The sequence below is a fragment of the Macaca thibetana genome, chromosome 18 (assembly GCF_024542745.1).
Source record: "Macaca thibetana thibetana isolate TM-01 chromosome 18, ASM2454274v1, whole genome shotgun sequence".
Taxonomy (NCBI): Eukaryota; Metazoa; Chordata; class Mammalia; order Primates; family Cercopithecidae; genus Macaca; species Macaca thibetana.
Genome location: NC_065595.1, coordinates 9,720,859 through 9,738,003, shown reverse-complemented (window position 1 = coordinate 9,738,003; position 17,145 = coordinate 9,720,859). Strand labels below are relative to the sequence as shown.

The window sequence follows — 17,145 nt, the reverse complement described above, 5'->3', positions numbered from 1 at the left end:
TCAGGCTGATATCTCAAAGTATGTCAACATTCCTATAGTAGCCATCAATATTAGCACTGATAACCCATTCATTTCTAAAAGAAAACAAGCAGATTTATAGGAAAGCTCTTCTGTATTCAACTTGTAAAGACCAAACCAACAGTTCATACAGTTTCCTAGATTTTCTGAGTTTCACCACTGTTCCAAGTAAGCCAATGTTAGGAAATGAAGGATGTTTCCAGAAAAACATCGTGGGAAATGTATTACTTCATTTAGCACATTCGACATCATGTAGTGACTTCAAAAATGCACCCCAAAAAAAGGAACATCCCATCGTCCTTGGCTTTCTTCATTAAAAAGTTCTTACCTTGGATGCAAAGTGCTGGAGTAAGGATTTAAGAAGTGTAGAAAGGCTAGAGCCTCACATTTACAAAGAGCCTCAAAATTTTGTCTTTTGATGTTATCCACAATTGAAGCTGAATCACAAGAGATATATTAATGCTATGGAACATTTAAATCTGCCCGAATTATATACCAACTTTGTCGTTTCTTCAATTTCAAGAAACCAAGCACCCCAAAATATGGAAACAACTAGGGCTTCTGTGTAACTCTGAAAGGCCACATGAGGAAGCTGTTCACTCATGAGTGAAAACTTACAACCATGAAGCACACAAGAGAATGAGGCAGAAAGGCTTTATAAGGAGAAAGAGAAAAACGTGACTGATCAACCAATTACAATATAAGAACAGACTCTCCTATCATTTTATTTAACCCTAGCTCTGCTCTTTACCAACTGTCATGCTCCTAACCTCTCTAAACCTCAGATTTTTCTGTAAAATGAGGATGATAATAATAATACCAATCCCATTATATAATATCAATGCTATTCTAAGACAACTAAAGGAGATAAAGTATGCAAAGCACAGGGCATAACACCATGCACACAGCAGGTATGAAATGGTATTAGCTTGTTAACAGTAGTAGCAGTATTGCAAGAAAATAATCAAGCCAACAGACTAATGCTCAACTTACTGAACATTTTTTAGAATGACACTAAAGAAGAGGCTAATATGTTTTTAACACGTTTGCAGCCCAAGGATAAGGTAACATACAAATACCACACCAATCCTTTTAAGCAAAGTTGGTGTATGAAAATCTGGGTGCCAAGCACTGGGGGCCAAGCATGGTAACTCATGTCTGTAATATCAACACTTTATGAGGCCAAGACGGCTCACTTGAGCCCAGGAGTTTGAGAGTAGCCTGGGAAACATAGTGAGACCTCGTCTCTACAAAAAATAAAAGGTAACCAAGTGTGGTAGTGCACACCTGTGGTCCCAGCTACTTGGGAGGCTGAGGATCACTTGAGCCCAGAAGTCAAGGCTATAATCGGGCCACTGCACTCCATCCTAGGCAAGAGAGTGAGATCTTGTCTCAAAAAAAAAAAAAAAAAAGAAAAAGAAAAAATCTGTATTTACACAAATATCATAAATTGTTCACCTTGAAAGAGTCCTTATTTTATAAAATTCTCCCACCATTCCTTTTAACAATAAACACTTATGCATTTGTCGTAAGACAAAAATATGTTTAAAATACTATCAAAAGTGTATCTATCATTTAAAGCTATAATTTTAAACTAGATCATATTCCATTTGTGGCTGGTAAAAACAACTTAGTGGGTCAGAATCATTTTTTTTAATGAAATCAGAACTGAAAATATAGTTCAGTGTGTCGAATATAGTATCAGAATACTATTTTGTGAACCTTTTGCTTTGGGGGACACATACACACACATATATACATAAACAGAGTATATGTTCACGTACTGAGCTCTGAGTTGCTGAGCTGGGATGTAATATTTATCTGTCCTTACTGTGGATCATGGTCAAAAAAAGTATGAAGCCAGGTTTTAACACAAGGCCTATACCTATGTTAATGTTTCAAAAAAAAAAAAAAAAAAAGGACAGAAAAATAATTATCTCCTTCTGAAATTAACACACACAAGTTAACCAGCATTTCTAATTTCCCCAGAGACATTGCGTACCTAGAGGACACTGCATCCCAATCCTGGCCATCTCCTCTGGGTCGCTGGCCTGTGCGTCCAACCACAGAAGGCCGAGGGCTGCTGCTTCCCGGGGAAGGGTTCTGGGAATGATGAGTACCTCTTGCTTCATGACAATAAGATAAAGAAGAATTTTGGGAAACTGTGTCTGGAGAAAAAAAGAAAGAATAAAATTATCCCTTAGTAGAAACAGACTTCTGACTATGTAGTATTTATGTATCATTCTTCCAAAAACATTAACAAATTAAGATAGTAGGAATCCTTTTACAGGGGTAAAAACAAAAGCAAAGATCAAACTTTTCTATAAGTATTCACTTAGCACATTTAGGTTTATATCTAACTGATTTGATTACATGGGACCTTCTAGTCAATGGTATTCAATTACAACATTAGAGACTACCAAAGGAGAAAACACTAGATCATGCACTCTCTGTTAAAACTCTCCAAGAATGGCTACCTCACACGATACATAAAAATTAATTCAAAATGGATCAACAACCTAAATATAAAAGCTAAAGCCATAAAGCTCTTAGCAGAAAAAGTAGGTCTAAATCTTCATGAACTTGAATTTGGCAATGGATTGTTAAATATGACATCGAAAGCACAAACAACCAAAGAACACACAGATAAGCAGGACTTCATCAAAATTTAAAACTTTGGTACCCCAAGGAACATTACAAGAAAGTGTCAAGATAACCCATAGAGTGGGAGAAAATATTGGCAAACCATGTATCTGATAAGGGTGTTAATTTTCAGAATATCTAAGTAACCTGAAACCCAGCAATAAAGAAAACAGCCCAATGTTTAAAATGGGCAAAGAACTTTATTAAACATTTCTCCAAAGAAGATATATGAACAAACAATAAGCACATGAAAAGTCATTAGAGATTCACTGGTCATTAATCACTAGGTCTTTAGAGAAATGCAAATCAAAACCATGAGATACCACTTAACATCTACTAGGATGACTATAATTATTTTTAAAAAAGAAAAAAAAGAACAAGTTAGTGATGATGTGGAAAAACTGGAAGCTTTATATATTGCTGATAGGAATGTAAATGGTACAGCTGCTGTGGAAAATAGTTTGGCGATTCTTCAAAAAGTTAAAGATAAAATTTCCGTATGATGCAGCAATTTCACTCCTAGGTATTACCCAAAAGAATTGAAACCAGGCACTGAACAGACACTTGCATGCCAATGTTCACTGAAGCATTACTCACAATAGCCAAACGTGGATACATCCCACATGTCCATCAACAAATGCATAGATGAATAAAATGTGGGATATACATGCAATGGAATATCATTCAGCCATAAAAAGGAATGAAGTTCTGATACATGCTACAATGTGTATGAAGCTTGAAAACATTATAAATAAACCAGACACAAAAGGATAAATATTGTATGATTCCTCTTAGATGAGGTACCTAGAATAGACAAAATCAGACAGAAAGTAAATTAGAGGTTATCAAGAGCTTTGGGGAAAGGAAAAATGAGGAATCACTGCTTAACGATTAGAGTTTCTGTCTAAGATAATGAAGAGGTTTAGAACCAGGTAGTGGTGATGGTTGCACACAATGCGAATGTAATTAATGTCACCATATTGTACACTTAAAAATGTTTATAATGGCATATTTTATATTATATATATTTTACCCCAATTTAAAAAAAGAATTAGGTAATAAAAGCATTTACAGTCAGAGAGAGGGGGGGAAAAAGAAACTCTCCAAGAGTTTCTCACTACACTTCAAAGAAAATACAAAACCTTTAAAAAGATCTGCAAGCCCCAATGTACTCTGGCCCCTGACTACCTCTCTGATGGCACCTCATTCTCCTCTCCTGCCCAGCTCCCTGCACTCCACTCTCATGGGCTTTATTTCAGTTGCTCAAGGACATCACCCTCAGTGCTACCTTGAGGCCTCGCCTTCCCTGCAACACTATTCTTGCAGCTCTTCGAGTGACGGTTCCTTGTCACCCTTCAGGTCACCTCCTCTCAGGGGCTTTCCCTGACTATCCTAAATGAAGCTATGTTTACCCAGCCATGTTCTGTCACATCACCCTTTTTATTTCCTTCAAGTACTTCTTATCTCAAGCAAACTTGACTATTTGTTTATCACCTGTCCCCAGTCTTTTAAAATAGATGCTCATAACGGCATGGATCTTATTTGTTTGTTCAGTGTTATACTTCCCTGGAGGCTAGACTATCAGCGGCATATAATAGGTAATAAATACATACTTATTAAATACATTAACAATTATTCAGAGATATCAACTATTTTTAATCAACATTATAACTCTTTTTCTGTTGAAGTATGGGGTAGCCATCATACATTCATTGTGTCATTTACACGATGCCATTACTCTAAAATCTAGAATAAAACCAAGGTAAAGCATAAATATTCAAGTAGCACAAGATCAGTGAAACCCCCAATGAAATAGGGATTAACTATGAAACATGATGACAAATTACTATAATATTTGACTTTCAATGCAGATTGCACTAAGCACACAAAAATCCTCAATTGTACCGTTTTGTTGAAGCCAGACTGGTACTCTATTTGGCCATTAGGTGGCGCTTTTTCTCTGAAAAGTCTGGCATTGCTGGAACACTTGACTACATCGCAAGTTGCATATAAATACTTTTCATAAAATTCAAATCAATATTTTTCAAACAAAACAATTTATTAACACTATATGTAACTTGCTAAAATGCCACAGTCCTACTTGAATAGTCATACCCAATATCCTAGTCACGACGTCCTAACAACACTATATAGAATTTCTACAAGTCTGGGAGAAAAAAGAAAAACACCTTGTAAGTATCTGTTATCCAAAAAAAAAAAAAAAAAGGCTCAAGAGATCATGGCAGTTTCTGTCATTCACGCAATCTGTAAAGATAATCATTTGAATACATTTAGGAGTGGGGAGTTTATGTTGTGAAAATGCGTACACAATAAACCCTAACAGTAACTATAATGGAAAGTTCTCAGAAAAATGTACAAATAACACCAGTGGCTAATGAACAGATAAAAATAAATACCCTGTTTATTGGAGAAAAAACCTGGATCTCGGTGAAAGTTAAGTCTGTTTCTTAAATACATGCACAGCTGCTGCAGGCAGGACACTGACTGTAATGCCAGGCGATGCTTTCCATCTCCTCCAAAGGCCAGTTTCAACAGAGATAAAAGGCTCTGAAATCAACAAGAGCCATGAAAATGATTAAGGGAACAAAGTGCTCAACTTCAAAGAAGAATGTGGAGCTTAAGTAAGTAAGCCTAAGTGAATAATCAAGAGAAGTAAAATAAGTTGCCAAATAGTTGCAAGACATAAGAAACAGAAATGGGCAAAATAAGGCAAGTAGATGGGTCAAAATAAAATAAGACAATATTTAAATAGAATAGTCAGTGTTTCCTAATTTCTAAAATCTGTTAGTTGAGTAACTATTCTGAGAGAAGACAGGAATTATTCCCCACTCAGGACACTACATTACAGAGAACACTTTAAAAATCACAGCAAGCCCTTTTCATCTCAAGCATCTAAATCATTTGACCACATTTTGGGAATTAACAGCTTTCCTCTGCTATCATTTGCCAGCTTTGATCCTATGTATTAACAGTTGCCACCCACTGGAGTCCGTTTCAGCCCTGGCAGTGTGGAGCGAGAACACTGAAGCCTTACTGGCTGCTGTGGAGATGCCACAATTCCCCACCCTGGATCCCTCTCTCTCTACTATATAAGCAATAAACTAGAAAAAAGAAAATAATTCATCTGTTATTCAGTGCTACTGTATTTTCACGTTATACATGCTACAGCATGTAGCACTGTGTGTTAAATAAACTAGATACCCAAGAAGCAATGTTATTCTTACTTTTAATAAGGGCTCCTGCACAATCTCAATGTCCAAAGTCTACTCTACCCTTTAGGTGATCCATAAATGGTAACTCAAGGTGGCCGAACTGTACTGCAAGTGTCAAATGAAACTACTACTATTGGAAGAACTATAACTATCCACCTAAGTTAGTGAATACGTGTTTTAAATAGCCAAATACTTCACTTTTTTAAAATGTGAGTACAAAGTTCCTTCCCAAGAACTCCTACTCTGCAAAATTTGCTTTATTGCAAAAAGTTCTCTAGTTCAAAATCTAAAACAATTAAGGAGGGCACTGACCTGAACAATTTTTGGCCTTTGAAGGAAAATCTCAGCAGGAAAATCTTGCATGATAACGTCCTTCAATAGTTCACAGGTGTTCCAGATTAAAGTGTGGTTACTACTTCTTAAAGAGCTACAAAACATAGTGTTAATCATTTTTAAGAAGAGTTCATCTATTCCAAATTCTAAGTAGTCTACTGACACAATGACTCCATTAACAATCTTTCGGGTCTCAGCTGAGATCTCACTTCTCCAGAAAAGCCTTCCTAGATCTTTTCCCTAACCAATAAACAACCCTAGGGCAGCGCTGCTTCCATTTGTCCATTATTTGTGATATTGTAACTGCCTGTTGATTCTGCACTCCCTGCTAGATCCTCTCAAGAGCAGGAACGACATCATACTAACCACTGTACCCTCAGAGATTATCCTAAGGCTACAAAATGAGTTCAGTGAGGTCAAAGAGCACAGAATTCTAGGAAATCTGCCAATTAAATTAAGAAATGAGACAGAACAAAAGTACAGAGGCAAATTCTAAGAATGAAAGTCCTTACTGATCTTCCCTACTCAAGGTGAATCAGATTAGGACTCCCCTCTTATCCCATACAGAGGACACCCAGCCACTTCTGCCCACCTAGGATTGGCAGTTGTTTACTCCCCACCCCCAAAAAATCACACCCCTTTTCTCAGCCCAGTTCCATTACAGAATACACCATTCACTATCCAGAGGCATGTATCAGAAATTATCACCATCTCTGCCTTTGGGACTGACTCAAAACTAACAGATCATACAACCTCCTAACCCTTTCCCATGTGCACTCTGCCTCCTGAATATGTTGTTCCAAGAGAATTCACTGATACTCTTAGAACTGTCATCATTAAAAATCATTTAATGGCATCCACCTGTAATCTGGATCTAGTCCTAGTAAACTGGTCTTTATTTTCCAGATTTATACCCCAAAAAAGCAGACAACTTGTGTATTGTGACATTTATGAAATTGTGCAAAGTGAATCTGGACATTAAAATACTCTCCAAATTTCTATGTATCAGCTATTTACTCTTGTGGGTAGCAATCAATTAACAGTCATCACATTAGATTGGATCAGTGGTACCCAACCTTATCCACATGGCATAGTTTGTCTCCTAATGAAGCCCACATTTTGAAATATATTCTGCCAAAAAGACTACATTTATGTTTAATTTTCCATTTTTATTAATCAAGGGCATAAGTAATGGCCAAAAAGAGAATCTGGCCAATAAGAGAAAACTCCTGTTACCAAGGACTACACGAGATTCCAACCACAAAAAGAAACCTGGGCCAGATGCAGTGGCTCACACCTGTAATCTCAGCACTTTGAGAGGCCAAGGGGGGCGGATCACTTGAGATTAAGGCTTCAAGACCAGCTTGGCCAACATGGGGAAACGCTGTCTCTACTAAAAATACAAAAATTAGCTGAGTGTGGTGGCACATGCCAGTAATTCCAGCTATTCAGGAGGCTGCGGCATGAGAATCACTTGAACCCAGGAGGCGGAGGTTGCACTGAGCCAGATCGTGCCATTGCACTCCAGCCAGGGTGACAGAGTGAGACTGTCTCAAAAATAGCGAGACTCCATCTCAAAAAAAAAAAAAAAAAAAAAAAAAAAGAAACTTGATGTGTAGATTGATTAAAAGCAAATAGGAATTTTTTTCTGGCTAGCTTTTTGAAAAACAAAAATCTTTCAAAAATGACCATTACTACTTTTCACTGCCACTAGTATCTTTTCCTGGTAAAACATATTGTAATAACTATCAAACTTAATGACTATAAGTGAACAAAAACACCTGAAAAATACATCAAGCTTCGTACCTTTCATTAGAGGAGAGGACATGTCTGTCTGTGGTGGTCAGGGGTAGCCAAGGAAATGTAGAAAACTTCAAGCACTTCACAGTCTGATTTACTGTCAATGGAATAGCAAAGCTTAAGGTATCAAGGAATAAAGAGATGACAGATTCACAATGTTAAAAGTAAGTTTTCCCTTTAAAACAAGTCCCAAAATAAAGGCTACATCTCGGTAACCTAAAATATACCAAACAAGGTCAGCAGGAAATTTGTTCTGTCACAGTAAATAAGAGAGTTCTCATTTCATAATTTAAACAGAACTCATATTATATTAAAATAAGTACTAGAAGAAGAGCATTAAACACAATCCAATACAGACTGACATATAAAGTTTCCATTAAATTTTCTATTTTACCCTGTGGCTGACCAGAACATCAAACTTAAATTCAACATAAAAGGAACTGACATTTAGGGAAAACCTTAACTTTTAGAAATTAAAAATGATAAAACATAATGATACACTACATCTAGCCATGTTCAAATATCCTATATGGTGTCAGGTGTTTTAAACCTCTGTGAAGATGACTTGAAGACCGTAAGGTCGAAAAACAAATATCAGTGTTCAAACAAGATTAAAAGAAATCTGAGAAAGCAACACAGTTTTAAACTATCCCCATGCAAGTTATTTTTAACAGATCTTATATAGTACAAGTTAAGGTGGCAACACTGAGAAACAGCATCTAGATAAGTCCTTCCAAATGGCAGTCTTTCTGCCAAATGCTTTGAAAAGAGCATGGAATTGCTAAATGTGGATAGCAGTATTATTAAATTCCCAAACATAGCATAGTTACTTCTTTCAAAAGTGCTAACATAAAAGCAGGGTTTACTTTCTAAGGAAATAAGGAGAGGTGGGTGGAGGGAAGGACAGGCTTATACCACACAGTAAAAATGTGACCAAAATAAGTCAGACCGTCAATCAAGACAAACCGCAACTCACATAAAAGTGTAACAATCTCAATCCCTCTTCATGTTTTCATCGGCTTCATTCAGACACCCATCCTTTACCAACCCTAGAGATTCCTCTCCCTTCAGATGTCTCTCATCTTGATGGAATTAAGACTCTCAGCCATCTGGCCTCAAAAACAAAGCTTGCTGCAAGCCTAACAAAACTTTTCCAGAATGAAAGGTAAAGTATTCTAATGGCTTAACAAGTTTTCCATTCTTTCTTGTTATTCTTGTTATTCCATTCTTTGTTATGCACATGGAAACCTGTGAGTTTCCATGAAAGCTTTTTAATAACAAAGGCTTCCAAATGGTGTTCATTTAAATATGTGACATCAGCAGATATACTCTTGAACACAGCCTTTTCATCTTAACTACGCAGGCAAGGAAATGGTAAGTACGTGATTACTTAACTATTTCCTAACTGCCTCACCAAGGAAAACTTCTCCAGAACGAAAAGGTAAAGTATCCTAATGGCTTAACAAGTTTTCCATTCTTTCTTGTTATTCCACCTGTGAGTTTCCGTGAAAGCTTTTTAATAACAGAGGCTTCCAAATGGAGTTCATTTGAATACGTGACATCAGCAGATATACTCTTGAACACAGCCTTTTCATCTTAACTACGCAGGCAAGAAAATGGTAAGTACGTGATTACTTAATTATTTCCTAACGGCCTCACCAAGAACAAAGTTTTCAACCTTTCTAGTCTCAGGGTCTTTATCAGTAAAATGTGGTCACGAATAATACCAATCTCAGAGAGACTCCAGGAGGAGTCATTCATTCCTTCCAAGAATATATACTGAGTGCCTAATACATTTTTTGGCATTGTTCCAGACTCTGAAAATTAAGCAATGTTCACGGCTATTATCAAACTTAAAACAAAAATAATAAAAAATACTGTGTTAGGAAGAAAACTACACACAGGAAGTGATCACTGGCTAGAATCATCAGGAAGTCTCTCTAATGAGGCGGCTGGCATGTGAGCTGAGGCTGAACACAGCCAGATACAAAAAGATGGAGATGAGATTCCAGCTTCCAGAAAGAGGGCTCTAAATCAGAACTTTTTAATTAACGGGGTGTTGAGGAAATCGGAAAAAAAGAAACTAAAATGACCTTCAGTCTCTGGCTGGCATAACTGGATAGATAGTACCATTGGTAAGCTGGAGAACAAACGAGATGACACGTGTGTAATGCAGGGCACAATGCCTCAAAAAACTCATGTTCAGTAAGCACGACACACTACTATTACTACCATCCATCTACATAGTTGCTCAAACATGGTTAGAATAACACAAAATTTTACCATTTCGACTCGATATCCTAAACTAACTTAAAACAACTAAAACACTTAATGGTAGTTTGGTGCTGAAACATTCAAGTTTGGTAAAAATACATCCTCACAACAATGAAGAAAGCACATTAATTTTCAACTTCCCAAGACAACAGGATTTACTTCCCGACATATACACACCCACTGTTTGTGGCGGCACTTCCATCTGCTGGAAATTACTTTTGTCTTGGGGAAAATATCCTGTTAAGATTTCAGGGTTTTTTGACAATTCTGAAAAGAAAATAAACATTACTGTATTCTTGATTCCTTATTTGCTAAAAGTGAAACTTATTTTCTTTAAATGGTAATGTTTTCTCTTAAGTATTGGAATCATTTTAAAAATTAAAAAAAAAAAAAGCAGTCCAGTTTTTTTTCTGAATGATCTATCTGCCTAAAGAGGAAAAAATGTGCACATTGAGCCCACTTCCAGTGAAGGAGCTCTCTCCCTCTCACTTTTACTGTTAGCCAAACACAGTTATTTGTTAGAATGTACAGGAAGAATCTGCTACAAAGTATTCAAGGACTATCCCTCTATACTTCCTAATCCATCTCCCTCTCCCTTGACTCCAATTATATAGTTTCTGATCACTTCAATTTTCATTCATACCTTAAAAAGAAAGTTGTCAGAAACAAAGGAGTCAAACATTATCTTTCAATACCTTTACAATTCCCTGTAACACGCGATTATATGTTCAGCAGTTCAGCTGCAATGAGAATGAGGAAAAGGCTAAAACTATAGTTTGTAATTTTAAGTTTTCATGGCAGTAGTTCCTAATACTAATAAAGAAAACTAACAATTAGCCCTAAACTATTCCTCTACTCTCACCCGCAAGGAATTAGATGAAAAATTCATAATGTAAGACTCTATTTGTGATGTCTTAGAGACTGTGAAATATGTTGTTAAAAATCACAGGTTTGGGAGCCAGATAAAGCAGTGTTAGAATCCTGCATCTGCTACAGGTTAGAGAGCTGGGTACTGTGGGGCAAGTTACTTTATATTTTTATTCTCAGCTATAGAGTAAGACAAATAACATCTCAAAGGGCTGTTTTAAGATTTAACAAGATGACGTATTTAAATCAATTTATTCAATGCCCCACAACGAAACTCAATAAATGACAGCTGCTATTGTTGTTGTGAACAGCAGTACCCAAAGCTGAAGGTGTAACAGAACTGGTAATGGCAGAGAAGAAAATATGGTCTAACAGGTTAAGCATCAAAACTTTTTTTTTTTTTTTACTTTTACTACTCATTACATAAATTGCAAGAAGATGTTTTTCTTCAGATCAACTCCAATGCATTCCATGTGCAAGGCACTGTACTAGTCATTAACAACAGCACAACAGCAGCAGCACAGCGGCCAACATCGCTACATTTAATACATGCTGGGCCCTGGGCTAAGCACTTTACAGACACTGTCTCATTTAATCTCATGACAATTCTATGAGAAAGGTGTTTTGTTTTGTTTCTTTCTGAGATAGTGTCTTGCTCTGTCACCCAGGCTGGAGTGCAATGGAGTGATTTCGGCTCACTGCAGCCTCCGCCTGCCAGGTTCAAGTGATTTTCCTGCCTCAGCCTCCCCAGTAGCCGGGATTACAAGCGCCTGCCACCATGTCCGGCTAATTTTTGTATTGTATTTTTAGTAGAGACAGGGTTTCACCATGATGGTCAGGCTGGTCTTGAACTCCTGACCTCAGGTGAGCCACCTGCCTCAGCCTCCCAAACTGCTGGGATTAGAGGCATGAGCCACCACACCCGGCCCGGTGTTCTTTCTTATTATCCCAATTTTTGAATGAGAAAACTGAAGCCGGAGGGGTTAATTACCTTAGCCAAGGTCACACAACCAGCAGCAGAACTGGGACTTAAATCCATGACTCTTTGACTCGGATTTTAACTAGTATATCATAATGGACTGCAGCATAGAAAAATACTTGCATTATGTCGTTTTGATTAGTCCCCACAACAAAATCATGAGCTAGGACAGGTATCATTACACTCCTATATGAAGAACAAGGTCAAAAATACAAATATAAAGCACTAAGAACAATGTCTGAGCACTCCTGTGCTCAATAAAAATACGTTGTTATTGTCAAAGAAATAATCTGTCAAACTGGTCTCATAAAAGCAAAGTCACTGGCATCCTTTAGGCCTGACCAAAAAAGCAATTAATGCAAATGTACCATCCTTTGACTAACAATAGAGGGGAAAAAGGTCAAAATCATGTAAGTTAATACAAGAAAAATAAGTTTGAGGGAGGTGGGAGAAATCCTTTTTAAAAAAATCTAACGTTGCTTTCCTTAAAATTTACCATTAGAATGAATGTATTTATATTTTAACAGATATCCCTCAAGTTGATTCCAACGAGTTACCAGTTTGATTGGTCTGGTATGAGGCAGAAGACAGTGCAGGAACTTCCGAAGGAAGAATGAAAAGTCCATCCAGAATGCCATCAATTTCAGCCTGCAGATTCGGCTCCACATTCGACCGAAGCTTAGATAAGAACTCTACTGCACCAAGGTCAACCAAATGTTGGACTGCTGGGGGATACTAAAATAAGAAGAGGATGATCTTGAGAATAACTCTATCAAAATCTCTAAACTTTAACTTACAGCAATCAAAACATAAAATTATTTTTGGTATATCGGATGTTCCTTTTCTGAAAAACAAATCCTTCATGGCTCTGCCCCGAAGTAAGGCACTTCCATGAGGAGTACATACTCATAGAGACATACAACCAACACTTGATAACGTTTGTGAAAGATGAGCCAACACACTGAACACTAGAAATGCACATTATCAATCCCTACTCTTATTTTTGTAATGGGTTACTTTTTTCCACTGACGCTCACCTTCTGGTCCCAGCCCCAACCGGTTACCAGGATGTCAAAGTAGTAAGATTCCTCTACCGTTGTACAGTGATTTCGTTTTGAAAGGTTAAACTTACACTTTGATATCTGACCCTGACAGCTAACTACTCTTGAGGTAGGCATAAGAATACCAATCTAAAAGCATACGGGGAAGCAACTTAACATTAGTATTTATGAATCACGGTTATGTAACATTATTTTTAAACGTGCTGCCTTTCATATTGACACATCTAATTTTTAAGATGTAAATATCAGAAAATAAAAACAGAATACAAATATTAACCTCCAAAGATAACTCCAAAAATCAGAATACACCAAAACTCAAAAGAAGTTCTGTGTTACTTCTGAACACGGCAGAGACTCTGTGAGATTCAGTATCACAAATAAAAGATGAGCAATATATACCCAGATGAATTAAACATCTCTGGTTGTTTAAAAAAAAAAAAAAAACCCTTTAACCCCAATTATTTAACTTTCAATAAACGCTACAATTAAAAGACTAAGAAACAGTCACTCGTCTGATTATTTTATTTCAAAATGATCCTACCTTAACCAATCTGCTTAACAAGTTCAGAACCTCTTCCTTCACTGGAACGGACGGGAAATTGAACCATTCCAGCAAATGAAGAAAAAGTTGCCTCTCCTGAATGAGATCAGCGTAGCAGATTAAGTTGTGCTCAATCTTGCAGAGAATACTCTTGAGAGCGCGCTCCCTGATCTCGGCCAGCTGATGACCTGTCAACGAACGGCACAAAACTATTTTAGTTCCCCACTGCAAAGAGACGCCCACCCAGATTTCATTCTAAAACTACGTTACTTATGCTATGAGCAGGAGCGGCGTGAAGATGGAATAAACCAGTTTTTTCAGAAGCAGGCCGCTGGTGCCTTCGGGACGCCAACCGCGGAGTTTACACAAAGTCCGAGATGGGTCCCCGAGGGCTACCCGGGCAAAGCGGGGGCGAAAGAGGCAGCGGTCGCGGAGTGGCCGGCCGCGGAAACGTGACACGACCATTCTCAGCAAGTGGCCAGGGCAGGGGAGGGTGCCTTAGGCGAGGGGCAACCTGACAGTTACCGAGTTTCCTGATGAGCCCCGCCAGGACCATCTCGTCCCATCAATCGGCAGCCGCCGGAGAGTTAAACTGCCGCGCCACTGAGTCCGGCCACAATTAATGTCTCCCGGAAACACGTCCTGTGGGACGGTGGGTTCCGCAACGCCTGCGCTCAGTAGGAGTAGGAGGCATTCCGTGAGCCGTTTGCGGGCCCCGCGTCGCCAGGAGAGCTTCCAGCCTTTCTAGAATCACTACTGCGCACTTCCTGGACAGCAGTCTCCGTCGCAAGAAGAGGGAAAAAAAAAAAAAGAAAGCAACAAGCAGGGGTAGAACCGGCGTTGGCCGCCGCGCACGTCGGGAGTTGTAGTTCTGGCTGGGTCGTGCGTCCTGCACCCAGCTCCGGTCCCGCCGCGGCGCCCGCTGGCCTGGGGTTCCGGCTTACAGCGCGGGAATTCGGGAACCCAGCGCGGGCTGCAAGAGGCCCCGACAGGAGCCCCGCCTCCTCGCTCAGCGACGGATTCGTTCTTGGCCCTGCCAGTATGATTCTCAGCTCCCAGAACTTCACGATTTAGAATGTAGACTTTTGCTTTGTGACAGTTCTTCCCATCCCCGACTACTAAATGACGGACCCTCTTTAACTGTGAAATGTACCTGCAAAGTCAAGCAGTGCCTTTGGATACCCAAGTTCAGATATGAACAAGCAAGCTACAAAAGCGGGGTGGGCGGGTATGAATGAGCAGAAGAGAGAAACCGGGCTGCAAAAAGGAAAATAAAGGCGGGACTTGGGTGTATGATTTGCTGAATGCCACCAAAGTTGATTTTTTGCACCGTGCACAGTAATCGAGCTGAGCAAATCATTTTTTTTTTTTTTTTTTTTTTTTTTAATTCAAAGCAGCGGTAAGATCAACAACAAAATTACATTTGGAAAATGATTTGCATTTTAGAGAGCATTTTCTCGCTCTGATCCTTTCACTTTCCCGGGGAAAGGGATGTCAAGGCAGGTAAAGTGGGCCCTCGGTATCCCTAGGTAATTGGTTCTAGGACCCCCGTAAATACCTAAATCCACCCATGCTTAAGTCTGTTTTATAAAATGGAGTCATATTTGCATATAACCTACACACATTCTCCTGTATACTTTTAAGTCATCTCTAGATTGCTTACAATACCTAATACAATGTAAATGCTATGTAAATAGTTGTTACACTGTACTTTTTATTCATACTATTTTTTAATTGTTGTATTGTTATTTTCAATTGTGGGGTTTTTTCCCCCGAATATTTTCCATCCCCTGTGTGTTGAATTCTCTGTGTGCAACCAGTGGACAGCAGAGGCCTACTGTATTCCCATTCCTATTTTGCCGGAGAGGAATCACAGAAGTACCCCCACACAGTCACGTTAACTAGCAAGTAACAGATTGAGGACCTGACCTGATGTTTCTTTGTTCTATTCATAGTACCCTGCTGCCTCCTCTTGTGTGTAGATAAGAGAGTGATGGTATTTGAGTTGGATCTTAAAGAGTAAGTAGGAGTTTGCCACACGAAGTTGGGTAAGGGAATTCCTGCTAGAGAAAACTGTATTTGCAAATGCAAGAACTCAGAGGGAGTGTGTCAAATTCGGGAAACGAACAAAATTCAAGGTGGCCATATTATCTCGAGGAAGAAGAGAGGAAGGGCGAGAGAGCTGCTAGCATGCTGGATATTCTCCATTCCACCTTCTAGCGGTTCCAACTCTTCCAACTCTTCATCAACTGACCTCAACAGGCAAAAAGACCGCACTATCCAGGCTGCCTTGCCCTCTGGCTTCCAGTTGGCTGCCGCCAATAGGAGACATCAGCAGGAAACTGGAAAGTAGGAGGAAAGAGACACGGATATTAAACCAAGATTCCACTAGCCCATGCCTAAGCCTGCCTGGCCAAGATTGTAACAGTGGCTGAATTCCTTGACCCAAAGACCACATCTCCTGATGGATAGTGTACCACAGTGGGCGCTGCGGAACCAGTTACACCAGCTCAGAGTGTCTGTAGTTATCCAGGCATGAAGGTATTAATTACAGATTTGAAGTGTCAAGGTCAAAAAACATAACAGTACAGAAAAATAATAGAAATGACTTGTCAATGATATTTCTGAGATGAACGATCTTAGATGATGAGACTGTAAATGCAGTGGGTAAGGAGTGATAATACTGTGGAAGAAATATAAAAAATCCATTGACTTAAAATAAGCATGTTACGGCCGGGCGCGGTGGCTCAAGCCTGTAATCCCAGCACTTTGGGAGGCTGAGACGGGTGGATCACGAGGTCAGGAGATCGAGACCATCCTGGCTAACACGGTAAAACCCCATCTCTACTAAAAAATACAAAAAACTAGCCGGGCGAGGTGGCGGCGCCTGTAGTCCCAGCTACTCGGGAGGCTGAGGCAGGAGAATGGTGTAAACCCGGGAGGCGGAGCTTGCAGCGAGCTGAGATCCGGCCACTGCACCCCAGCCTGGGCAACACAGCAAGACTCCGTCTCAAAATAAATAAATAAATAAATAAGCATGTTACAAGTAAAATGGGGGTCAAACTATGAAAGGGTTTTACTTATGTTGCACCCGAGGTCAACATAAACATTTATTTTCTTTTATTTTCATTGTTGAGCATATATTGCTCCTGTAATTAGACAAAAATAATTATATCCTATTCATTACATTCAAAGCAAATAAATTATTCTCCTATTAGACTTGATTTGTCAATTTTTCCTAAAAAAAAATCTTCAATTTATTAATTCTGCTATTTAAAAACACACACATATATTCTAGTGTATTAACTGTATTTTTTTTTACCAATTACTTCGCTCTGTCGCCCAGGCTGGAGTGTAGTGGCGTGATTTCCGCTCACTGCAACCTCTACCTCCTAG

The 17,145-nt window shown here is 38.9% G+C and overlaps 1 protein-coding gene across 5 annotated transcripts in view; it reads right to left on the bottom strand.

The window, feature by feature from the left end:
- RTTN (rotatin) overlaps positions 1-15,058 on the bottom strand; it is a 195,437-nt gene extending 180,379 nt beyond the window's left edge. For 3 of the 5 annotated variants that reach the window (XR_007721266.1, XM_050767810.1, XM_050767812.1), the window contains exons 1-8: positions 14,275-15,058; positions 13,750-13,937; positions 12,705-12,882; positions 10,479-10,568; positions 8,034-8,124; positions 6,207-6,321; positions 5,079-5,229; positions 2,021-2,186 (exon numbers count right to left, since the gene is read on the bottom strand). Coding sequence is in view for 4 of the 5 variants with exons in the window: in XM_050767810.1 (XP_050623767.1) it covers positions 2,021-2,186; positions 5,079-5,229; positions 6,207-6,321; positions 8,034-8,124; positions 10,479-10,568; positions 12,705-12,882; positions 13,750-13,937; positions 14,275-14,305 (1,010 nt within the window). In the remaining variant the exon portion in view is untranslated. Of the gene's footprint in view, positions 1-346; positions 456-2,020; positions 2,187-5,078; positions 5,230-6,206; positions 6,322-8,033; positions 8,125-10,478; positions 10,569-12,643; positions 12,883-13,749; positions 13,938-14,274 lie in introns of those variants that run through there. The other 2 variants (XM_050767811.1, XM_050767814.1) reach the window with 2 other exon arrangements.
- Between the last annotated feature and the right edge of the window lie 2,087 nt (positions 15,059-17,145).